This window comes from Glandiceps talaboti, chromosome 15 (genome assembly GCF_964340395.1).
Source record: "Glandiceps talaboti chromosome 15, keGlaTala1.1, whole genome shotgun sequence".
Classification (NCBI taxonomy): Eukaryota; Metazoa; Hemichordata; class Enteropneusta; family Spengelidae; genus Glandiceps; species Glandiceps talaboti.
Genome location: NC_135563.1, coordinates 11,925,617 through 11,952,259, shown reverse-complemented (window position 1 = coordinate 11,952,259; position 26,643 = coordinate 11,925,617). Strand labels below are relative to the sequence as shown.

At 35.4% G+C, this 26,643-nt stretch overlaps 1 protein-coding gene across 1 annotated transcript in view; it reads left to right on the top strand.

Moving 5' to 3' along the window:
• Positions 1-24,560, top strand: part of LOC144446490 (neuronal acetylcholine receptor subunit alpha-10-like) — a 32,559-nt gene extending 7,999 nt beyond the window's left edge. Inside the window, exons 2-7 of the mRNA XM_078136259.1 lie at positions 5,954-6,093; positions 14,072-14,116; positions 14,644-14,753; positions 15,945-16,147; positions 17,270-17,596; positions 20,544-24,560. Coding sequence (XP_077992385.1) covers positions 5,954-6,093; positions 14,072-14,116; positions 14,644-14,753; positions 15,945-16,147; positions 17,270-17,596; positions 20,544-21,151 — 1,433 coding nt within the window. The 3' untranslated portion in view covers positions 21,152-24,560. The remainder of the gene's footprint in view (positions 1-5,953; positions 6,094-14,071; positions 14,117-14,643; positions 14,754-15,944; positions 16,148-17,269; positions 17,597-20,543) is intronic.
• Positions 24,561-26,643: the final 2,083 nt, after the last annotated feature.

Genomic DNA, 26,643 nt, shown 5'->3' with positions numbered 1-26,643 from the left:
CTTTTCCAACATGTCAAAATCAACCTGAAGATATTCTTAAAGTTGATTGTTACCGTAGGTCTTCTTTTCATCAGAATTTTACATCGTAATGATAGCGTGAGGCTATCTATTGCGTGCTGGATGGTTCAGGCAGGCGTGTTCAGATTTTGATTCAATAACAGGCTCGGGCTGCCGAATGGCGGTATATATGTATGGCATTAAAGTTGATCATACAATTATGTGCAATCTTGTTTTACTGAGTTTGAAATTAGGATCATTGTTCGTTTTGAATGAGTTAATATTAACGTAACATTCGTGACATGTTATTTAAAAGTATCCATGAATGCACTATAATGTTCAAAATAGTTCCACTTTTAAATTAACTTTGCACACACTAGCTGTGTTAGAAAAATAGCTAAATAGTGACCTCACAATGTGTATTCCAATTTCGTCCAATAGATTTCAAATCAACTGGCGAATTCTTACTAGTAACTAATAAGAGCCCTGGGTCGTGGTACAAGGGCGTATTATTACTGTTATCACAATTTCATCGATATATTACACTTGCATGGAAAAACAGATAATAAAAGAAACATTTTTTCTAACATCTTAACAATTGAGTATTCGATCATGAATATACATAGTCCCCTTAAGATACACTTTCATGGATAATACAATTAAATTCACGAAACCTGAAACAACTTGGCTCGACAAAAATCTTATTAACAGTGTTACATTTTATCCTCTGGCTCAACACAAATCTTACTCAAACTGGTTCAGCAACTAACGTACTAACATTGCTCCATTTTATCGTGTTGGTTGACAAATATATCTGTTGGCAAGGTTTTAGTTGAACTATAAAATATATTGTAGCACTGTTGGTAAGATATTTGTCGAGCCAGACTTCGTCTTGTATTAATTGTATTTGACCGTATGGTTGAGCTTTGCTCGTTTTTTAAATACTATATTGAATTGACAGAGTAAATGTTTACATCATAAGCACCAAATTAAGAGGTCCATCATTTTACTTAAAACGTTCATGTCTCCAGGATATGTTTCTGCATTGATTTTTAGCTTGAAAGGTCAAAGTTGATATCATTAAACAATGTCTTTAGGCAGTTGGCATAGTTAAGGTCTTTATGCGAGGACACTAATAAACTTGTCAATGAATAAATAAGTTCTCTCTACGACATTCCTGTTTCATTTTGTCCTAAATGTAAAATTCAAATTATTCATTCACTCACTCATTCGTTCATTCCATACATACATACATACATACATACATACATACATACATACATACATACATACATACATACATACATACATAGATTCACTTATTCATCCGTGTCCGTTAACTCATTCATTCATTCATCGATTTATTCGTTCATTCGTTTATCTATTCAACCAACCAAATAATCAATTAATCAATCGATTAATCACTAATCAATCAATCAACCATTCAATCATCCATCATGCATTATATCTATTCCTTCCCTTCTTGATAAAAAAAAATCGCCAATGTATTAGAGATATAGTTGCTTCAAGGTTCGCCTTTGCTTTTGTTTGCTATTACTTCTAGTCGTTCGTTCTTTGTTTTCCATATACCTTAGGACGGCCAAATGTTGTCCTGCATATACACCAATCCAATTAATTCATGCTCACCATCACTTGCCCTATAAGCCGACAACTTTCCGTTACGTATAACAACTTTGTTTAGCGGGATTACTCTGCGATCATTACTTCAGCAAATACATGCTGTTGAAATAGGAAAAGTAATCTAGTGTGTAAATGTTGACTTGTCATTGATGAAGTATGTAACTGGTTTGTCTACGTATTAAGAGTTGCATTAGAAGATTAAAGGAAGCCCATATAAGATATCGATCCATCTCAATTTCATTAACACTGACTCCGGTGACAGCATTCTTTTCTTCGCCAAATTTCACTCTTATTTTCTCATGAAATACAGACAGGTTAATGTAAGACCCTAAGCCAAAACCATTCACAGGTTTGCTTTTTAATCAATTAGTGAACCAGTTCAATATATGCAACCCTCGTCATCAGTCTGTTGTTTTCGTTGCGCTAACGTCAATAGACAACGTCAGGTATGATGTTGGAAGGAAGGAAAATGGCGTATAATGCACATAAGCGTACCACTTTTAACTTCCTGTGTTTCTCCAGCTCTATTCCCAAGAGTGTCCGATACATTGTAAACATGGCGAATGTACCAATAAAGTCCTTGGAATGATAAAGTACGATGGAATGCGTCATTCATTTGAATTTTATGAAGCGTATAAAATGACACGATGCCGTAAAAAATACAAAACGGTGGTATTAATTATTTCTATACAATAAAGTTAACTATAAAAATGTAATTTCCAGTGGAATTTGCATTTACCTATACCATTCGACATAATTATGTGAATATTGCGAGTAAATGGGATTTTTGATCAGAAGTGCTGACGTATAGTTATTCTCATCTTTACTATTTCGCTCATGATGCATAGATGACTTCCTTTGCCATTCACGACTTATGTACTCTACAGTAGTACTGTGTTCCAAAATAATAATGAAACTAATATAAGAGAGAGGGGCTTATTTACATTCTACGGTGTACGAATTATGCTAAGTTCCTGAACAGAAATTTGTTAATGTTCAGTACAAGAAAGAGTGACTTCTTATGTTTCTTCACAAACACCATTATTCGAGTAAAGTCTGCTCCGCCAAGCTGTAAATCGTTATGTTTCGCTAAGTAGCCCCCAACATAACAAGTATAGACGTTTAAATAAGTAATTAGCAAACAGAAAAGAAATTAACGATGTTATCGTCCGTTTTCTGGTATTAAAAGAAAGCATTTCGTTCTTGCTGTATAAATGCCACGTGTATTCAAATCGATCGACGGAGCTAATCAAAGGATCGTTGTTTCGATGAATTCTGCAATTTACTTTGCAACTCGTGGGAAGTAGAATGAGCAAAGCAACTGACACTTATCCCCCAGGATTCAGTGGTTTGACGTTATAATGGATTTCTTGTATATTGAAAATAAACGACGGCCTTATATGCTAACCCTTCCACTTACTCTACGGGTAGACAGTTTTTGCATGTGCTTAGCTTCTTAAGGTGTCTAATCTAAGTACAATAAAATCATCATGGCGGATAATCAACTCACAACAAAGTGAAGGCTTTGATTCCCGCGGTTTCTTTCGACTCAATCCGATGTACTTCCACTTGTTCTTGAATAACGCAATTATAACAATTTGGTACAAAGGTGATCAACTTCGCAAGGCAGCATCATAAACTGTGCTTTCCTTCATCACTTTCTGAGTTGAGACATCAATAGTAAGAGACATATTTTGATAAAAACACCATCAATCAAAGTACCAAAGTGGTTGTCTCTAGTCAATAGTTATCGATCACTCAATCACACATTTTCGATTACAACAGTGACTAAGTCATGAGTAGCTATGCGTTAACCTATCTATCGACTTGGTGAGTCAGATAACGTTTTCCCTCCTGGCACGGCACGTCTCTTATCATAAGAGCTAAGCTGACGTAATATTTCAAGACAAAATTGAATCACAATTTATCGACCAAAGAGTTTCCCGTTTATCAAGCACATACAATAAGTATATCAAACAAGCGCTGGAACTATGGAAACAGTTACATAATTTACAATAACCGTACTATTGCCCTTAAATATCATCACTCGTCTTCGCGCAATGAGATTACCTAATGAAGATATTCAGTTAATTTGTCAACTCCTTTGAAAATTTAACATCATAACGTCATTATTTTACAATCCTATCTATTCAATACAAAGCCATTCTCATTTTTACATAATCTATGCTGTGTTATCGTCTAAATAATGTTATTAGACAAGTAACAACACTCGTATTTCGTCTTCAAAAGTCCACAATGCAATGCAAGAAACATAATACCTTCATGTGATTTACCAAATATAGAACCAAAATAGCAAATGTAAGAAAGTTGCAGTATCGCAAATCCGCCATTAGGAGTTCAAAGCTAATACTTTGCTTATTATCACCTAACATTAAAGCCTGCAAACCGAATGGGTTTATTATTATTTATAAAAGTATACCAAGTGTAACACTACTGTCTAAGTGCCTTCAGAACTATCGGAATTAACCTAATCCATGGCTTGCACAGCTTAACAGCAAAAACAATTACTCTTCAGGTGCTTTCACAGTATGTTAAAACGCCTTGGGCAGGATAGATATGTCCGCTTTGAGCAAGACTATGTTATAACACATTGTTGTGTTATCAGGAGGGACGTTTTGCCCTACGTTCGTACGATTTCAGTAAAATCCTTTGAGTGAAGTCCATTCAATGGGTAATGAACGGTTTCTGGTTTATTTACAGTTTCAATTTTCTTCCTCACCGTTCAAGAGCTCGATAACGGACTCCTTAACGTATATTCACCCCTTCAATTCCATCACATAATAATCCATTAGCATAAAAAGATACTCAGCTGGAATTTGTTCTCCTACATTGACCCGTATTGTTTTTTCGATGAAACTCCATGTTCCCCTTGCAAACGGCGCAATCATCGATCAAATGCAATTACAGCGTCAAACATTTCTTTTTGTTGGAAATGCCACCGTTTGAAATAGTTAGTTCTTGATTAGAAAACCAATTCCTCCTTTCTTTCTTTCTTTCGTTTTCCAATGTCAAAAATCGCAATACAGTGTTCAAAATTAATCACAGTCTAATCACGCGATGCTATCTTGGAACTATACGAAATGATTTTGCAGCACATAACTGAATGTATAATTTAGGTGACTTGTTTGTGAAGTCATTCCCCTGCATATTATAGGCTAATCGCTTCGTCTAAGAACTTTCCAAAAGCATTGTAACCCCTTTTCGGCGACGGGTCTTCCTTTATTCCTCACCCTTTAAAATGCTGCAACTATGCAGATTACCGAGTAATTGCTATTATTGATATACTCCAGTTCAGTTGGTTTTGCCTGAACAACACCCATGATAAAGCTTATATTGATCAACGTTCCTTTCGGTCGAGGAAATTCGAGTCAAGAAGTCTAGGTAACGTCCCTCCCACTGTGAACAATGGCTTTAGGCTTTTCCTAAAGAATGCGAATATAGAGTTCCTTCGTGGGAAGTGAATTAGGAAATCCATAAAACTGATGGATCTTACCTACTTTTGTATTTCATTACGTTCATTGGAAATTGGTTGTCAAGTTTTTGTGCTCCTATCTGCCCTCTGGCTAAACTATGTGATTGACATCTCCTTTGTAGCCTTGCTAGACTTGTTTGCTGAACGGAAACTTTCAATGCCCCGATCACAAATGAATTAAAGGTTTCCTTCATTTGAAAGCCGAGATTCGTATTAATTGATTGTACAAATTGATGGATTAAAAAAGCAATCGTGGATAAATCTCAAGTAGACTTTATCCCTAGTCGTTCAATAAGCAAGAAAAATAAATAGCCCAATTACACAGATGACATTGGGAGGTTCTTACTGTGAAATAAATCGGCTATCAATCGGCATTTCCAGTTCCATACATACGCATTGAAAATTTAATATTCTTAGATTAGATCACGAACCCCTCTACGTGCATTTATGAAGATTTTTCCTTAATATGAATGAATATTGTCGATCTCTGCGATCTCTTACGTGACACTTCGAACGTTCATACCACTCGAAGGTGTAATAATTACAATAAAATTCGTAAATGTCTATTATAGCATCAATTATTAATGTTTTGTGTAAGTAGATATGACGGCCTAGGCTTGCGTTTACGCACATGTTTAGGATAAATGATACAGTAATGTGCTGTTACAGTATTATAACCCTGGGTTTTTATTTATAATATCCTGTGGCTTCAGAATCATTGGAAGTTTGTTTCATCATTTCCGAGTGTTTGGGACTTTGCCGTTTTAGACGGGAAATACAAGATGTTGTTTTGGATAGTAATTATGCTTTCCTGTTTTACAGGGATTGAGTGCAACAGTGACTTACGCCGATTGCTTGAAGACAAGCTTACAAATTACAGTAACCTTGTTCGTCCTGTTTTAGACCTATCAACGCCAACTGAGGTCGACGTAGCTTTATTCTTGAATCTAGTTCTGGATATGGTAAGCTCTTCTGTTGGTATATACAGGAACATACATACATACATACATACATACATACATACATACATACATACATACACACACACACACACGTACGTACGTACGTACGTACATACATACGTACATACACACACAATATGGTGTAACTACTGCAATATTAACACATTACATTTAGACACCATCGATAATGAATAGTTGAAAAACAGGGCTTTCTTAATAAAGGCAGTTTAACTGTCTCAAAACTTTGAAGTATGTTATCAAAATACTTCAGTATCTTTTGAATAATTCATATTCCGTTCACCAGCGCATTGGCATGTTATGACAACTGTAGAATATGGCAGACTTTGGCTGATCTATGACACAGTGAAACGGTAATAAAAATGTATCTACGTGTTTTACCTGCATGTGACGAGGTGTTCACGTTTAACAAAACCCAATTCCATACGGTACAGCTGAATTCAAAATGACGTTAAGAAATGTATTTATTTGGCAATTTATTTTTATAATGTGCGGCATGTGGCAAATGCACTCTTCCTGCTCATGGCCTATAACTCATTTTCCGGTTATTTGATGTAGACACATCAAAGTCTTTGAAGGGTGACGAAATGTAACTTTAATTTCTGATCATCGTAACTGTCTATAAATTGTAAGGAAATTGACAAATAGTAAACGACATTTTCATAGGTTCCTTAACTATTTCTTGCGGCAAATCTGTGAACTCTGTCACCTCCATTTACTATTAAGACTTTCCTGACGATTCTATTGACAAAGTGGTTATGTTTTACTTACTGTGCCTAAAAAAATAGATCATGATTTTTTTACCACAGTGACAAATTTGTTTGCGTTTGGGCACACAATGTACTTGGTGTGAAATCTCCAAAGACTTGGAATGAGTGCGTTCAACATCTGTTTACAATATCATTGCTTAAAGTTTGAAATATAGCTTATTCATTATAATACTAAACGGAGCTTGTTAGGTTTTCAAGCACTGCAGTCGTCCAAGTCACACACACTTGCTCCATGGTCCCCGGCCACGCTACGAAAACCTAGCCAGGAACCAGGGACACTCTGACAAAATTTGGTTTCTGAGCAGAAATTTCCAAGATTTACGAAAGATTTTCCCTTCAACGTAAACCCTGACTGGCATCATACAGAGAAGCCAATAAACTCAACGTTGTTGGTTTAAAGTATCGGTAAGAGTTTACACAGTAATCAAAGTACAACAAAGAGTGTTACTGAGCAGATAAAACCTGACATTCGCTTCGAAAAACCTCAGAACTTAAAATCAAGAAATCTAGCAGAAGTTCTTCCCTCTTTCATTTAGTCAAATGCAACCCTGTGAGCGCCATATTTCCTATATAGGAAAACTGTATATTGCTGTTCATATTTTGCCGTAGGAGGATTACGCATAGCTTTACCTACATTTTGTACGCTGTTAGAGTAGAAAGCGTGCCCGGAACCTTTGCAGTAATCTATGACATATTCATCTCGCTAAGTTTAAGAATGTGACGAAGTAGGTTTGAAAAAGTGTTTAAGTTTGACATTCAATCTGTTTGATCTTAACGGTTGTAGCAGATATGGTTTTCTTGAATTTGATTAATATAATTGTTAAATTAAGAATGTTGGTTGACGACAAAAATGATATTTAGCGACGAAACCCACTGTCACAGTGTTGTGCCATTTCAACATTTAGTGACGTGTGTGTAACATGGTTTGTCCGAGTCCCAGTGGATAACTTTTAGTTCGTTAGAAAATGTATACCCATGAATTAAATGCATCTAGTCATCCACACATTCATAAAACCGTGTTACACATTATCTTTAAGTCTTAGTGGTAATGAGGATGATGAAGGTTTACAGAAAATAGATATCCCTCACTGCATGCGACGTTTCAATTCCTATATGTTAAAGAAAGCAATTGTTACTGGATCTTCATCAACTCGGGATAGGTTTCAGTTATCTGAGATCGACCGAGAATAAGAATTATACTTTTACAAAACATGGCCTGATTTCGCCATCGTGATTGTCAGTAGTAACATATATCTCAGATTAACCGCATTTCAAAGTTTAATATTAATGGGTTAAATACTGAATATAGAGTACTGTCAGTTCGATAATACTGACTTCTAAATGTTTGCGTCTCAACCAGCTGTGCACAGATCAACTCAAAATCCTCTTACGAGTTACAAGTAAAAATTATCTCTTTCTTCATCTAAAATCGTATTTACATTTATACGTTCTGACAACCTTCAGAGGTTACCATGATGACAGTTTCTCATTTTGTCCTATCCTATCAAAGTCCCATAAAGAAGGCGTGGAGAAAACCGGCCATGTGTGGCCCTGGTTAAAATCAAAATATTTGTTTGAGTGTACGTATTACATTTCGCTGTGTCCTTGACTAGTCACCGAATAAATTCGGACCTATCGTAAATATTGTGCAAGCTTAAAGTGGTCATATGGATGAGAATTTGGTATCTATTTTGGATTTTTATTTGATAAAACAGCTTCACTATGTTTTTCTACTTGAAAAAATAATGTAAAATAACATATACCAAGTCCATGTTCATTACTCAATACATTGCAAAGAGATGCAAAAAGTGTAAAATGTTTGTTATTGTACGTACAATAACAAACATTTTATACATTGTTTAATGTTTTGCAGTTTATTGAGATGTGAACATGGACTTGGTATATGTTATTTCACATTATTTTGTCAAGTAGAAAAACATAGTGAAGCTGTTTTATCAAATAAAAATCCAAAATAGATACCAAATTCTCATCCATATGGCCACTTTAATATTGAAATGAGTCGCAGTATCGTATCATCGATGTGGTGGTCTCACATAAAACGACTACTGTAACTCATGAAAAGGATCGCTGAGTAGTCAAATAGTTTTATTCAAGAACCTATAGGGTAATAATGGGGCAGACTGGATTCTGCAAAACACAAGTCGGTTGATATACAGTAAGTTCATTGGGAAATGGTTCCTTTAAATAGTCATCAGAAATCGATTACTTGCCAAAGTTAATTTGGCAGCAGGAATTGTATTAATTCCTGTCTTCAGATAGGCGAGACCCATAACGAATTGTATAACTTCATTTTGACGAAGTCCGAATATTTCCCATGATCTCCACTTCACAGCAATAATTCGTCTTCTTCCTCCATCTTTGTTTGTAAGCTTATGCACGCTATAGTCTTCCATGTTTAAACAAGTCAAACTTTAAACAACACGGTCACGTTTTACGTGTATGAGTAACAGCATTTTTTCAATTCCGTATATGATGTGTTATCAACATTGAACAAAATAAAACACAATAAAGCACTTTGACTAGTTGATTATATTTATCAGAGTAAATGTGCCGATGGTATAAATGTTTATGTCTGCTGATATGATCGACCACGTGACCTGCGTAACAAACACATCAAACGTGACAATTTTGTCGAAATATACCCAAGGGTGTGATTGTAAAGCTTCTTTTTCTACTTTAAAGTCCTACATTTGTCATTTTGATCTCACTTTACAAATAGTATGTTCGGGTGATAGTTGCATTTGTCATGTAGTAAGACAATAATTCATTTTCTCTTTTGAACCCACTTTTCACTTTTCTTCCCTTCAATATAATTGCTAAATTCATTTAGATTTTGATAATAAGAACAAACTTCTACTTCATCTAACTTCTATTTCCTGTATGGATCTATCATTTAATATAGTTAAAGCTAGTTCAAGTTTAAGACAATCTAGTTCTTCCGGGTGTACTGAGTATAAAGTATGATGTATTTGTCAAGAGAAAACATTCATAATTTGATAAATACCAGTCGACAATGTAGTCTCGGATTGGTATTTCCTTTGGTGGTCGAGGTTACCTGTAATGATTTTATTTATTCGATACAACGTCCGTGAACTGTTAAGTTCAAACTAGTTCAGTATATCTAATGTTCCAACGGTTTGACGAGTCTGTATTGGTTGTAATTTTGTAATGACACCTGAGCCGTTCCAATCGCATGCGCAATATTCGCCGGGACAAGTTGTTGCTCGACTCCCAGTGTATATTATATCTAATACAGTAACTGCGTACCGTTCCCCTAACACGTAATTTAAATTAAAAGTCTAGCAAATAAAACTTTACGTCTCCGAGACACAGTTCTGTACTTAAAAATCAAATTTATGGCATTTGATATAGCACTTCCTGCTTTATTCTGTGATCACGAACTACCGGTCCTTCGTTTATCAATTTCATAATCTAGAATCACTGGAAAAAAGAAAGACAGCTGTATGGTTTCCTAGAATTTCTATTTTGATCATCCAAGGATTTCTTGCCAGGCATATGCGACAATCATGGTTGTCACTAGACGGTCGTCTGAGCAAAAAAAAAATCCACCGGAATAGTTAATGACAGAGGCTCCAATAAAGCGAATTCAGCTCTTGTGATATATTGTGGGATATATTTTCGACAAGGTAGTTTTACGACAACTGTTCAATATACAAGCATTCAATATTATGATCGGCTTTTAAATCATGGGTCAAAATTATTCCCCCGTGAGATTTTAATTCTCTAGGAGAAAAAGACATACGCTTAGTTGCGCTGGAAAATATGTTGCTTAATTGCAGATTTAGGAATTTATTCTTGGTATTTTTGAATACATAGAAAGTCAAGCCGACATAACATAAATCAGCAAGCAAGTGCTCGTTCAATAGAAGCGAAAGATGAAATGGTATGTAATATTAATCACCGCCTACGAGTAAAGCGGTAACTCGCCAAAAGGATGAAATGGTGTACTTTTTTCCTGACCCCTATTCATTACATGTTGATATTATTTCAAAACCTTTTTTTGTAAAACCAGGGCACGTCTTACCCATAAAGCATCGCTTGTTCTTATTTAAAGAATATGATAATAAGATGCAAGAGCACGCTCATTGAAAGAAGAAATTGTATTAATATCATGAAAAAGTACTGTAAAAAGTACCGACTAATTACTGTATTGAAACACCCAGGCAAAATAACGAAATAGATTGCGCATGGCAATGTTAATTACTAGTATTAGTTATTAAAGAACAGTGTTAATGCATTTCATTGTTCAGTGAAATCCAGTCTGTCTATTAAAATTTATTTCAAACCATTTCATTAATTTGTTCACTTCCTTCACATAATTGCATTTTAAAGTCTGCATTGTTAATTATTGTGTGTTTTGACAATACCTCCCGTTTTCTACTAAAAGCTTTTTTATGTTTGGAGCAAAAAGGTGTAATTGGGTGCAAGAAAGAATGACTAAACAAAGTACATTCTGAGATTTTGCATTAATTTCTTGCCTGAGAAATTTCTGATAATTAGTTCGATATGTTATGCTCAATCTATCTTGAGTGATAAACACGCCTAGGGTAATTAAGCTTTCAATTTAAATAAGAATTGATTTGAAGAGCGAAAACGTCATCTCAATTTTAGTCTCTTATTCTTAAAGTAGATGTACAAATTGAATGTGACAAAGACGCCAATATTGGAAAACTTGTTTTCTGAGCTATTGATACAGAAAATTGAAACAAGAAACACACCATTATTGCAATCCGAAATCACTAAATTCAGAGGAGTGTCTCGACCACATCTACCACCTGAAAAATCTTTCCGGTATATGATTGCTACATTTTATCGTCTGGTTCGACAAAAACAATCTTACATTGCTACATTTTAACGTCTGGGTCACCAAAAAATCTACATTTTACAGTCTGGTTTGACAAAAATCTGCTCACATTGCTATATTTTATTGTCTGTCTGGTTCAACAAAAAAAGCTGCTCACATTGCTACATTGTATCGTCTCGTTTGACAAAAGTCTGCCTACATTGCTACATTTTATCGTCTGTGTCAAAAATAACATAAATAAATCGTCCTTAATTTATGGTTCATTTCCAACATGTGCTATGACAAAAAACTTACAAATATAGCCATATTTTCTTGGAGTAGTTGACCATTTTTCTTATTAGATCATTTTTCAGGCACGTGGATGGATTTAAATGTACCAATTGTACTTCAATGTTTGTCATGCCAGACGATAAGATGCGGCAATGTTGTTAGATTTTGGTGATTTTCGTGCCAGATTTAGCAATATTAGACAGATTTTTGTCGTGTCAGACAATGAAATATAGCAAATTGAATGATAGGAAAATCTATCGGGACGATAATTTGGTTCAACTTAACTTGCTTCAATTGTTGTTGCTAGTACAACCAACGTCATTATATATAGACAGGGAACATCGCACATCCTTGCAATAGGATGTACATATCCTAGTGCTATTCTAAGCTGTTGCTATATCTTAGTGCTAGGAATAAGAGCACCGTCATGTACCAACTATGTGTCTCACAGCCCCGTTACAGGGTGTATTTTCAACACATCTGCTTCATGGTTGTGAAAAGTATTACGGTTACATGGATGTGGATACCATCTCTGTGCCAAGACCGTTCTGCACATCCCTGTAATATACACAGTTGACTTGTTGTTAACATCCATGTACCAGCTATGTTGAAATCATACCCTGTAGCAGCCCTTCCGTTCAATTCAATCAGCTTTGCCAACACAACTGATACTTGACTGTATAAAATACCCCTGTTACAGCAGTGCTCACATAGCTTGTAGTAAATGGTTGTGAGAAATACCCATGTTACAGCTATGCTCACATAGTTGGTATATGGCTGTGGGGAAAAGTTCTTTTACCAAGAATGTTGTAAAAACTTACGCTATGCTAATTCTCACATCCACGTTACAATGTTGGCATATGAGTTTCACATTCTGTCTATATGTGACTGCAACTCAGGTATGAGAGTTTCCCAGTGTACCTCACTCATTAGATATTGAGTTTACCGATTCAATCGAAAATCAATTTGTGTTTATTTATCACTTAATTATAAACCGATAATTAAAACCTTTCCTGATTAGAATTTTAATTTAAAACGCACATGCCTTTGTAATTATATTCATAAATAGTGCCCATAAATTGAAATTCCAGCTAGATTGTATATTTCGGACGACATCAGAAGCATAGGGTTTCGAAGATAATATGTTCATTTCATGTGTCAATTTACATAGAAAATATTATTGAAACTCCAATAAACGATATTCAATATTCAACAATCCCAATTTACGTATTTAGACACTTTCATCAAATCTTTCCATTATATCCCGGATTATGCTACACTATCAAAATATATGACTGATCTTATAAGTTGGTATATTAGTAGTAATTTAAGTATAGGCACATTAAGTCAGTTGAGCTTATTACGGATTCTGTACCACATTTTACATGATGGACAGAAGACTATTAATGTTAGTCTGAACTTTAATAAAAGCAATATGCATCCAAACGTTAGCAATTTATTAGCTGGAATTGCCAATCACTGATAATAGAAGAAACATAAAAACTCCATTTCGGCTTGGCAGGGGTTTGTATAAAATCTTACCAGTGTGCAATGCCCGTTTGATTTCTATTGCACCAGTTGTTTTTGTTCGTTTCATACCTCTACTGTCTTCCGTACATCAAATTAATTTTCGTAATAACTGGTGAACAAAACCGACCTCAAAAAAAGTTATCACCATTAAATCAGTATAAGGTGACCCTCGACCCTATCAAAACATTGAAAAGATTGCCTGTCGAAATGGTCTTAGATGTAAGCTTATTGCCTAACCTTACAGAGCTTAAAACCCGCTTTACTCTATTGAGCGCGATTTTCATTTCTATACATCAGAGTATTGATTCTTTAATAACGTCATACGTTGACTTTGACGGCTGTAAACATTCACTCATTAACGTAAATCGGTTCGACTATGGACTGTTGTCAATTTAAGGTGAAAACTATTAATTCTGTGTTTTATTTATCAATCAAGCACAATTTGCATATATGTGTATTGCTCATCTGTCACCTTTTATAATGGTGTTAATATTTATAAATTAGCCTCTAAAACTTCTCTTTTTTTCATTTTTCTTTTACCCAGGACGAAAAAAGTCAAACGTTGACGAGTAATACATGGTTAACATTGGTAAGTTAGCTTCATTTGTATTACCTATACCAATTCACGGACGTTCGTTAAAACGGACCCGTAGGCTACAATGATTGAATCTTCCGTCGTTGAAAGTCAAAGCCTACGTAAACGTCTGTGTGAGTTCTACCTCGAAGATATTTCAGCACAGTAGCGACCAATCAATCGTCAAAAGTGGTGTTATCCTAGATAATACTGGAGGCGTCTCCATAAAAGCGGTCTATTGAAATACCATTTCGTGTTTTGTCTTGTCAACACACATACAGTGCTGCTGTTTCTCTACTCTGATTTACAATAGATCTCTTGGATTAATTAAAGCACATTGCTTTAAATAACTACATTTTCCTGTGTATAGAAAAAAAGGTTACTAATACCAAAAACATGTGCTCGTTGTGGTTAGATATGTGATGCATAATGAGATATGAACAAGACTACTGACATCACACACCCACAATTCCCCCACCAGTACATGCATATTTTTTTAACTAATAGTATATTGTAATCTCTGTCCTCACATATTACTGTAGACTTGGTATGACGAATATCTTTGGTGGAATGAGTCAGAATACGGCGATATCCACAACATCAAAGTACCCTCAGACCAACTTTGGCTTCCAGATGTATATTTCTACCAAAAGTAGGTACCGTTATGAATAATATTGCAAGCAAAATATAAACACATACACCTGTGCATTTACATAATTAGCGCTAATATTTGTTGATATTCTGTGCACATTTACTAACTTGAGCTAGTAATACCAGTGTTTTAAATGAAAATAAACAATGCCTGTATGAGTAAACTGTAATATCCCTTCTCAATAATGTGTGTCACTGAATGTTCGGTGAATGATCGGATAGCACCATATGCCGGTCCTATACAGCTACAATATTCAAGATAAGCCAACTTTGTATACTTAGATACCATCCATTGATAATACACCGCGTTTGGTAATCGTATCGGCAGATCTCTACCTGTAACCAGTGAACCTATCTGTATATGCTGTGTGGCGTACAATCTCAATTCATCTGCAACTAGCAGTGGAAACTGCGAACGTATTGAAAAGTGTATTATTATGAAATTTATCTGATGTAAATCTTTAGAGAAAGTGCCCACATTGTTATTTAAACATTTTGAACAGAAAATTTGATATGGTATGTACAAAACAACATCTCGTAAATGTGTTCATACATTTTGATCGTGTTACAACAAAATATTGAGAAATATAGTATGCACAAGCCAAGTTATTGTCTTTGAACACAAAATCTGGATTACAAACCTTTGTTGTTCTACGTCATGACAACCCATGTCCGCGGGGCCGTGTTACTACGGGTCGTTAGATGAAAAGTAAAAGACCTTTAGGTGATGAGTATTTGCTGACTGAATGAAGAACAACATTGAGAGTGATATACTTAGTTATACCTCCTCTAGCATTACGAGGAATTATAAAAGGGGAAAATAGTCGCGTTTTGAAACGATTTGACTTATGTTCCGAGCATAGTGCCAGCAGAACCTCAGCTCACTCGTATTTTCCTTGGCCGAGCGAATAAGATATTAGGGAATAATAAAAAAATATTTGCTAAAAAAGCAGTTGGTGTACAAACTGGAACGGTCTTGTTCGTTATTTTTGTTCATGTTTTAGACTTAATTAAGAATGTGTACTCGCTGAAACGCGTTCAATCGCCAAATCATCACACCCTATTGATATCCCATAAATGTACGACGGATATAAATCATATTTGTGTCTGATTCAAGACTATATACATACAAATATATCGAGCAATATGTCATTCTTTAAAATGTTATAAATTGTGTATCCATTATTTGCAGTGCTGCCAATAAGTATGAAAGTTTCCTGAAAGGCCATTTAGCCGTCGTCTACAGTAGTGGTGAAGTTTTCTGGACAGCCCCGGTCATATTCTGTGGACATTGTAGAATTAATCCAACTTATTTCCCCTTCGATGAACAAAAGTGTACTATGAAATTCGGTACCTGGCAATATGACGGCTTCGAAGTCAGTCTCAACGGCACAGGTGTGTTTTGATGCTGTGAAATTTAACATCTCTAATATGTTGGTATATAGTTGTGTTATAATTAATTTTATTTTTATTACACCTAATGTTTTTCTCTTTGGAAGAAACCCATTATCTTTGACAACTTGCGACCCATGCCTACGAGTATGACCAACTAGTATATGTAAAATTTGTCGGAGGCTACGGAATCGCGTTTTTCCATCTCTCACCGTGATGGGGATATGGTATTCAAATACCAGAACAGCTGATTTATTCTCACTACACGAACATTTCAAATTCATTTCTTAATAATAATTTTCTTTATACAAAGCTTTCATATCGTTCATCCGATAACATACATCATCAAATTATTAGTATAATCTCTCAGTCTCGATACAATATCATTTATCCTTTCTACACAATTTAATATGAACTATTCATAGACTGTTGCACTGATTTGAGGGAATTTTCATTCACTCAGCCCGACAAAATAAAATGATTTGGAGAGATTGAAAGATCTTTTGAAATCTTTGCATGAATATACAATAAAATAACACAGAAAGGCAGTAAGCTGATTCTGTGTATTACTAATTTCAATCGTTGCGTGTAGCGGCTGTACATAACTATTGTAAGACTTGATGCTAATAATAATGATAATAAAATACCAGAATTGGCAAGTTAAATCATATTATCAATTAACTACTTCAGATCGTAAATAACTGTTAGTCAATGTGTGTTGAATTTATGTTAGAGAAAGTTATACAATATGTATAGGACAGTGTGTATGTGTTGGGGGAGTAAATTCATACTTTCGAGGCGGGCTGATTAGTAAGGACAAAACTAGAGAGATGCGTTGATGAGCTCTTTCACAAATGAATAGAGTGGGTGAACCACCTTAAATGTATGCATCACGCCCTGTTTAAACCTCTCAACGCAACGGTTTATCAGCCAATTAAAGCATCTAATCAATCCATCCATCCATCCATTGAGCACTTAATGCGGATCCAATTCCCTGAAAAGATTCTTTTAATCTTGCAAATAAACATCCAATGTCACCTTTTTCACGCTTTCTTAAACAAGGCAATTTACAGCATTAGTCCGAGTCGTTATGAATCTTAAAACTTTCATCTTGTCTTTTTGCAGGGGATACATCGGCCTTTGTGAGTGACGGCGAGTGGGATTTAACAGGTTTATCAGCGGAGAGCCATCGCCAATATTACCCAGATTCACCTGGTATTCCATACACAGATGTTACATATAATATATTCTTCCGACGTCGTTGTTTGTTCTACGTTTTCTACCTTATTATGCCATGCACATTAATTTCTTTGATGACTATTCTGACATTTTTCCTGCCGGCTGAATCGCAGGGGAAAATCAGCCTTGGTGTTACAGTTTTACTCTCACTCACGGTGTTCCTACTACTTGTGGCCGAAGTTATGCCAGCGTCAAACGAAGTACCAGTTATTGGTAAGTCTGTTTCCCTCCGCAACTCCCACTTCTCATGGTCGCAACACTGAACCCAACAGGGATGGCTGTCACTGGACTTCTTGAGAGACAAGGGTTTACAACTTAAAGAACTATCCTGCATAAAAATAAAGATTATTATATACAATCCTGTCCACAGCACCACTGCCATATGAAGCATCAGCAGTTTACAATAATTAAGCAGTCAACCGTATCATACGCTTAAATCCTGACAAGTCTCGAACAATTATAGAATTATGGATACCACATCGATAACAGGGGAAAGTTTCATTTAAATGCAAATGTGTCGAGATCCCTAACGATATTTTTACCATGAAAAAGGGGATTTTCTTCGAATAGATAGCTTTTTTGTACAGAAATGCGAATTGGTAATTCTTATATTAGAATATTAGTGACTCCAGATTACAGAGTAATAAAATGATAACATTCTTGAGTCTGGAGATCCCTACAGACTCTAACATACAAGACAATTGAAATAACTGTGTGATAACTTGCGCACCATTTGCTCTAAAACATTCAGTTTGACAACATACCCACATTAATTCGATATGAATTTGGGGTATAAACGCCATGAAAACATTCAATGCCTTGCTCGAAATATCAATTAGGCGGAATAAATAATCATGTGTTTTCGATAACATGCCCTCGGAAGTAGGGTAGTTAGGTCTTGATTTTGTTTTATTTTATTCATTTAAATGTTTGTATTTTGTCAAACTATTGATTGGCCCCAAAGACAAACGAATTGCTTGTCAGCGTACGATAATTTGATGAATTATGTACAAGTATCACTAGGGAAATAAAAGGGACTTACATGAAGGTCAAGAACCAAGAAGTATTCATCGTTCTAGTCCTCGAAGAGAACTATTAGAACGGGTGCCGTCCGTCCGTAATACGTAAATTCTCAGACATACAATTCCCAATTTCATTCAAAGCTGAAATAATGATAACACATCTCATGCAACATATGTTTGTCACTTTGTTTTGTGACTTATGCAAACTTGTCTGAATCGCGACCATATATATAGTTAAATAGCAATTTTAACTGCATAACTGAAACGTTATCTAACATAGAGACTCCAACCACTCAAGTGTCTACCCCAATATTGTATGGGCTTTCTGATAAAAACTTAAACGTTGACCTTGACTTTGATCTTCAAGGTCAGTTACCAAAATTAAGCCATTTCTTGCATATCACAGACACTTTTTAGTATTTAAATGATGCCAAAACACTATCATTACTGTTAGTGTCCAGTTCAAAGGAATATGGTTGAAATATGCTTGAGGTATCAAATAGTCAATGTCGCATTCTGGCAAAAACCGTTGTGAAGTTGACCTGACCCGGCCATAGTGGCTTTACATGTACAGACACACTGAAGAAGCCAATTATTTTCCTGGATTTAAGTCGTAACTGTCCAAATCTGGCTTATCTATAAGCAAATGAGAAGTACTTCCTGAGGTGCTCTGTGACTGGACTAGACTGGCTATTTTTTCACACAAGTTATTTTAGACTATCACAAAACCCAATTTCCTATGGCAAAATAAACATAATTACGAAAAAAAGTATCATCCTTTGCACGTACACGTTGACCTGGAGCTGTCTTACTGAATCAATTATCAAATTCAAGTTAAGTCTTGCATATTGCAGGTATTTAAATGTGAGCAATATTTTATAAGACCTTGGGCACAGGAAAGTGAGAACAAGGGAGACACACACACATGAATTAATTGTGGGGATCACTTTTTTGACTAATTACAGAGACATTGCATGTAAAAATCATCAATTTCTATAACAACTCTGGAACCATAAGATATAGAAATTTCATTCAAGTGTCTACTCCTATAGCATAAGGTATTACCCTTCTGCTTATATGACCCCTCTGTTGGTATCCTTACATTTAAACTTGGACTTTACCTTAATTACAACAATTTAACAAAACAAATTACGACTAACATAGACGTAGAGTACCTGGGGGGGGGGGACTGTGTCATCTAGAAAGACCAGCTTGCAATGTTTAAACACCGTATTGCTTTGGCCTTTGTAGAGGGGCTGTTTTGAGTGTTTTTGCAACAAATACTTGACAAGTGCTTAAATACTGTAGGTCAGAAGAAGTTAGCTGTAAACATTTCTCTTATTTATTTTCAAATTGTCAATCTGCTGATGGAGTTGTCTTACTCCTTTGACGTATAGTAAACAGATGTGTAATACAAACGCTAAACTCATATCCCCAATGCACCTTAATGAGTACTCACTTCATTGTTACCATACAAATATACATTCACTTTCTTACAGTTCTTACTGTTCAATATTAACTATTTTTTATCTTTCAATTCGTACACAATTTGTAGAATAAACACGGCACCGTGGTCGAGAAAAGATACTGTTTAATACAATATATGTGATCACTTAATGATAACAATTTTAAATAAACATGACGTACATGCACGTATGAAAGTTATCAATCTTACTAGCAAAAAATATAAAAGTCTAAGATTCTACTCCAGAACAATTACAGTTGTCGTCAGAGGCACGTGTGTTGTCAAGTCGATGTCGATATTTCTAAATAACGTTTTTTACAAAGACTTTTAATCCTGAAATAGTACAGTCCCTAGTCGCGTTTAGGTTAAAAAATAAGTACAACACTAAATCTGATCTCAGAAATTTAACAATTATTTTCAAAAATTTACAGCATTGATTGCCATTCTTTGGGTGTTTATTATGAATTCACTAAATATAGCCTGTTCTAATAATGTACACAAGTTTTGCTTGTCCTATTAATATAATGTTCTAGTTCATTCATGAAGATACACTACACTATTTGAGTCTATTCTGAAACACGATATGTTTCCTTTAACGATAGTGGTAGTACATGTACTTATAGCACAACGGAAGATGTTTTTAAATTATATTCATCTTTTCTCCTTTTTTCAGGTCAGTACTATGCAGCAACAATGATACTTATTTCAGTGTCACTCGCAATGAACGTATTGGTTGTGAATCTATATTACCGGGGACCTGATAAAGACAGTCTCCCAGTCCCTAACTGGGCTAAAAGGTACATCGTAGGCTATGTTGGATGGTTTCTGAATGTTAACATTAACCAGGACAGGCCGAAAATGAGCCAGAGTCATCATGACCTCGAGGCTAAAAGAAATGCTGAACTTATACCGTTAACTGCAATGAACGGGATGGATAGTGACTCTTTACAATGTCCAGAATCTCCAATACCAATGTTAAGGCTCAGCTCAGCCTTTCGGAGCAACATGAACAGTAGTCCGAGGATTAACCATACAAATAGGACAAAATATACCTCCAACATATCTTCAAATCCGGAGGACAGAGAAAGCATTACACTCTTGACACAAATTTTACGAGAACTTAGACTCTTGAACAAGCATAGTGAAAAGCAAGTCGAAAAGTTCAAATACCAAAAAGAATGGAAAAGGATTGCAAAGGTTATCGACCGGGTATGTTTACTGCTGTATCTCTGTGGAACAGTTTGTACCGTGCTTGTAATTGTTTGCCAGATACCATGGTAACATGTGTTGCGAAAGGCAACGTGAGGCAGAGTTAAACGGATACGCAATTTATCGTAGGCGGCCTTGCTGAACTGAAACTTATGAATAAACCTATTACAACACAGACAATAGAGTGTATGTTTTCCAAGCAAACAGGATGGTCGTTATATCTGCCACACATTACCTGAACATTCTTTTAGCCTGCCTCCGGAAACTAAACTATGCTTTGGAATGTTGCAATTGTAGAACCATCACAGTAGACTGACTAACAATTGGCGTTTTAAATTCACATTTTCTTCAAATATATTTAGTAAATAATTCTACATCCGTAGAAGAAATGACCAAATTTTCCATCATGTTCCATACTGTTTTACACAATAAAGTACACTTGCCAGCTCCATCAACGTACGTACCAGCCATCAATATTTGATGATGCCCTAAAGAAGTGTGTACACAGAGGGGTCAGCCTTCAAGTTGATTCCTTCAATCCATTGAAAGGAATCGATCGTGCCCTGACGTCAAGAGTAGCACAGAGGAACATAGCTTCGCCTGCACCGAACAGAGTTTTGTATATATGTTCATTACCAAACAGTTGACGACACTGAAATAGAAATAGGGTCGACATGATAAAGCACTTCATTCGTGTTTTCTTAAAGTTTGAATTTGGAAATCGAACACCTAACGATATTCGGTAAGAAACTTCATATCATAACAATAATTGGATTTATTAGATTTCAATAATTAGAGTTTAGGAGAATTAGTGTGACAGGTGCCAAGCATTTCTTCGTACACCATGCACGTGATTTCACATACATTGTTGTGTTAGCATACTGTTATGTCACAATCAGACATCATCTTAAGACTGCACAATTTCTAGCATTTACCTACAACTTAGTCATGTAGTGTTAACAAACAGTACTGAACTTGAAATGTCTTTCCAAGCTAAATTTTGTGTAATATTTTGACGACGGTCAGTGATGTCTTGTCACATTCTTGTCATGTCACCACTGATTTAGCATTTCTCCGACTATAGTATCACCGGCATAACAAAATCGCCATGGGAGTAGTCTCCTTGTCAGTGGCATCTTTACGACACTCGCTTCGAGGGTTTCGAGATATTTAGCGCTCTGTCACATCTGAGAATGTTCTTATAGAGGGTCTTTTACAACCGTTTTAGTGACAAGTGCATTGTAATTTTTTTATGGCTAAGCATGGTTAACACCGTACAACACCTAATTATGCGTGCAGTGTTCAGTTATTTCCATGTGTTGCAGTGTTGTAGTTGCAATATTAAGACAAAAATGATATTTCTATTTTGCTGCAGTGTTGTGTTGTGTTACATTGTCTTCATTTTTGCAAGCTTTGTGCCAAACACCCAGTCACCCATTTCACAAAGCTTATCGAGGCATAATTACAGTAAGCGTGATATTGTATATATTTAATTAATAAATAGACTTGTTCTCATCGTTTATTCAGAATGAAGGTATGCAAATGTAAACGGCTAAAGATAATATGAATATTTAATGAAGTTTGCTTGAGTTGTAAACGATTTTACGTGCGACAGCATGACGACGCACCGAATTTACAAATTCAAAGTAAGAATGATATATTTGAAGGCCAAGATATGAATACACAGTGCATTTATAAAATGACGATTCGGGACCATTTGATTTCATTGTTTAATATATTATAATGATGCGAACTCCAACGAGGGATTCTCCAAAATGGCATGATGTCAAATTTATATACATGAATAATGATTAAAGGGAAGACGTAGGAATACTGAAATGAATATAATTACTGTTACACTGTCATATAAATCTCAATTGTGCATTGCATTAAGATGTAGGGTGAGGTGAGATTTCACAACGTTTAGATGTCCTTGGATGACGAAACAGATGTAGAAATATTCGATTCCACAAATAAAAAATAATCTTGCGCACAATCACTGTTAGAAGTAAATATGGCTATGATACCTCAAAGTTGGTGAAAATTAATGCTTACGTGACATGCATGGCAGGTTTACAAATGGACTATTATCTCGCGATTTCGAGTGGCATTTGTGTGATTTGATGTAATCGGTTCACATTTGTACCGAACATGTGAATGACCAATGTGAGAATGTGATATAAATCAGACCGTACCCTTCTGTCGAATTTATGCAATATTTCTGGTCATGCTGATTACAAACAATATGATGAGTAAACAATCTTTGTATAAAACGAGTGAAAATAGCATTCATGTTTTCAAATCTTTGTATATGGGGAATACTTTATCTCATATACAGATAGAACATCTAAAATACTCAGGGCACTTTGACACTGCAGAGTGCAGTTCACAATTTCCGCCGATTTAAGAATTTCTGTCGCCATTTTCTGCTGTCGAGAGCTGTCTCAATAGGTTTGTATTTTGTGGTAAATGGACGTATTACTATTATATACGTGATTGTCATTTTGTTGAATTCATACGTATGGCCATCGTTGTTGGAGTAAAGATTTAGATCTGTAATATAGCCTTTATTGTTCATACTATGATATGGTAATTTACCATTTATGATTATTACTCTTGTTTGATACCCTGTAGAGACAAAAACTACTTCAGGTGATCCCCTAATTACCACGTATGGCTCATGATTTAAATTTTAAATGCAATCCACAGATACAAAATTGTTTTCTTTAAAGGTATATATTTTCACATTTTGGTGTTAATTATCATTTTGATGGCTTGACAGATTCAGAACTTTTTTTCAGAAAACTAAGAAGAGACACTTCCATACATTAATCGTAAATTTAACTTAGTTATATGACGTCATAACTTACCTGGCTGTACATACGATATAATTATTTGTTGTCATTACGTCATTCTGAGAATAGTTTGTATGGCGCCATTACGCGATATAGAGCAATGAGTTCGTGACCTCCGTGATATGAAATGGGATCGGCACTACGTCTGCGGCCGGATTCATTTAAAAGCTTATGATATACATTTCACTGCGTATTGGCTTGTCTCGTGAGTCAGAAGACATGTTCATATTGAAAATGTTTTGATATACCATGTATTACTATGTACTTATAGGAATATACATTGCTGTCAACCTGTAATCACTTCTTTAAATGTCAGACTTACTCAGTTTACACATTTTGAAAATACACAAGATCTACGCAATAACATGAAATTGTCTTAAAATGATTTGACTTAGAATCTGACATACTACTGCCCATATCAAAATATAGATTACCTAAATATATATGCAGTAAAGCTAAAACTTGGAGTTAGGACATTTTTATTTATCCAAAGCTAATAGCCAGAAGTGTTTTCACTGTGCCTTCTTCACCAGCATATATTTTAGAATGGCTACTAATGATTTTGTTTCGAATAGATAAATCTCCATTACGCTGCATACAGTGGTTAACTCTGAAGTCAGTTTTTATCAGTTCATGTTCTATTTACTTTGACCTTTGACCTGTGAAATATCGTGAAAGTGTAAAGAGTATTAATCACTAAGAAAATAAATTGACAAAATGGTGATAACAGGAAAAATTGCATCATATGGCTTGTGTAATATTTATTGAACTTCGGGTGTGTGTGTGTGTGTGTGGGTTTATTGTTGTTGTTGATTTTTTTGTTCTACATACAAAGAGTATATCGTTGCGTCAGCTACTACGAGAGTGACGTTTTGCGTAATTTATTTGCATACTTTGGTGATCAGAGGAAGTCATGTTGACCCATGTTTTGAATGGTACAACTTATGATTTGTTAAGTTACTTGAGAATTGATCGCACCAAACTTTTTATCAGACACTTTTATCAAATTATCGCACCGATAGCAAGAATTGGGTGACTTTGAGAACATTAAATAGTGTCGACTGTTTTCCATGCAAATGTATATTAATAACTTGTAGCATCACAAAATTTGTTTCACATTGTTTTCAGCTGACGTATACACAATAGTGCCAGATGCATATCATATGCGACACTGGGAAGCAGTAAGCAACGTTACTAATAGCGCAAAATTTCCTTGTTATTGCGAGCATTATGTTGGCGTTGTTTCAGGACCAACAAGTGATATGTATATGTATACATGTAAAATAACTATTTGTTACGCCCTTGTATTACAAAACATTTCATTTATACATACACAAGTTAGTTCTCTTCTTTTACATTTCATATTCGAACAAATCATTTGTACTTCATCTTAACAGTGTGTAACTGCATCTGACAGAACGACTATTTCAATTATACTCAATACGTTCGCCTTAAATACAATGTTCCAATTACAATGCTATTTCATTCATTCTTCTTCATTTTTAGACGTTATGTCACACATTATGCTTGGTGCCATACTTCTTAGATACTACTAGTGCGGACAAGTGTAATAATGGCGCAACTAACACAGATTGGAACCTGTCGAAAATGCCTAATTCCTCAGTCTGTTTATTCAATCACATTACTTAAAATTGCGTTTATACATATCTGTATCTGTATAGTTACGGTGTAGGTCCTGGGTAAGGAATAACACACCGGGGGAGAGTATTTAGTCAGAATGGTTTTTGACACTGACTGCCATTTTAAAGGCGTCACAAGATTTAGCGCACACAGCACTATTGTCCAGATGGTTCCAGTCTACTAGTGTTTTTTACAAAGAATGACTGTTTGTATTGAGCAGTTTTACAATTGTCAATTTCAAAGCACTTTGAGTTGTTAGTAACGCTTTGTTCAACAATGTTAGATGAGATACAGTTCGCAAATTTCCTAGCTTTTATAGATCTTTTAGGTCTTACAGGTTTACATAGTTTCCCTTTAATCTAGGAAGAATAGACAAGCGTTGCGATTACCAGTATTATGCTGTGCTCTGGGATTAGTACAGTGTACAATTATTATTGAGTACTTTAATATAATATAAAAGCCTATAATACTGAAAATAAGTTTTATCGCTTTGCGCCATTGAGGGCGTTCCGAATAGTCGTTGTAATCATGGAGTTTTCAACCTGTGAAGCGCTAATACACTGCACTGTAGTTTGCAAGAGGAACGTCTGTGCTGTTACAGTATTGTACATTGAGGATAAACAACACTACATTCAAAAGTAAAAGCTGTGCTTTGTCTCGCATTCTAATACCCTTAAATGATTCATTTATAAAACACCTTCTTTCGTTAAAGTGTGTGTAGTTTTTTTTATTGATGTGAATCATTTACCAATGGTGAGGAAATTGGTCTTACCCGATATAGGTTTTGTTAATGAATCGTTATCGGACGATACACTTGTCGAATTTCAAGTTGCAAAGTTGTGCGCGCGCAAGTTGATGTAAATACCCGTTACTACTTCCTGTCAAGTTTTTCAAGTAGGAACCATATTGGACTTATCAGAATACCTTAGCGTTCAAACACAAACGATAACAATTGTGTTTAGGACCAGATTGTTTCATAAATGCTACGATTTGGAATAACAATTTCTACCTGTTTGGTGGCAATGTCTGTAGGGGACGCTGGTCGGATGGTTGACATGCAAATTCTAG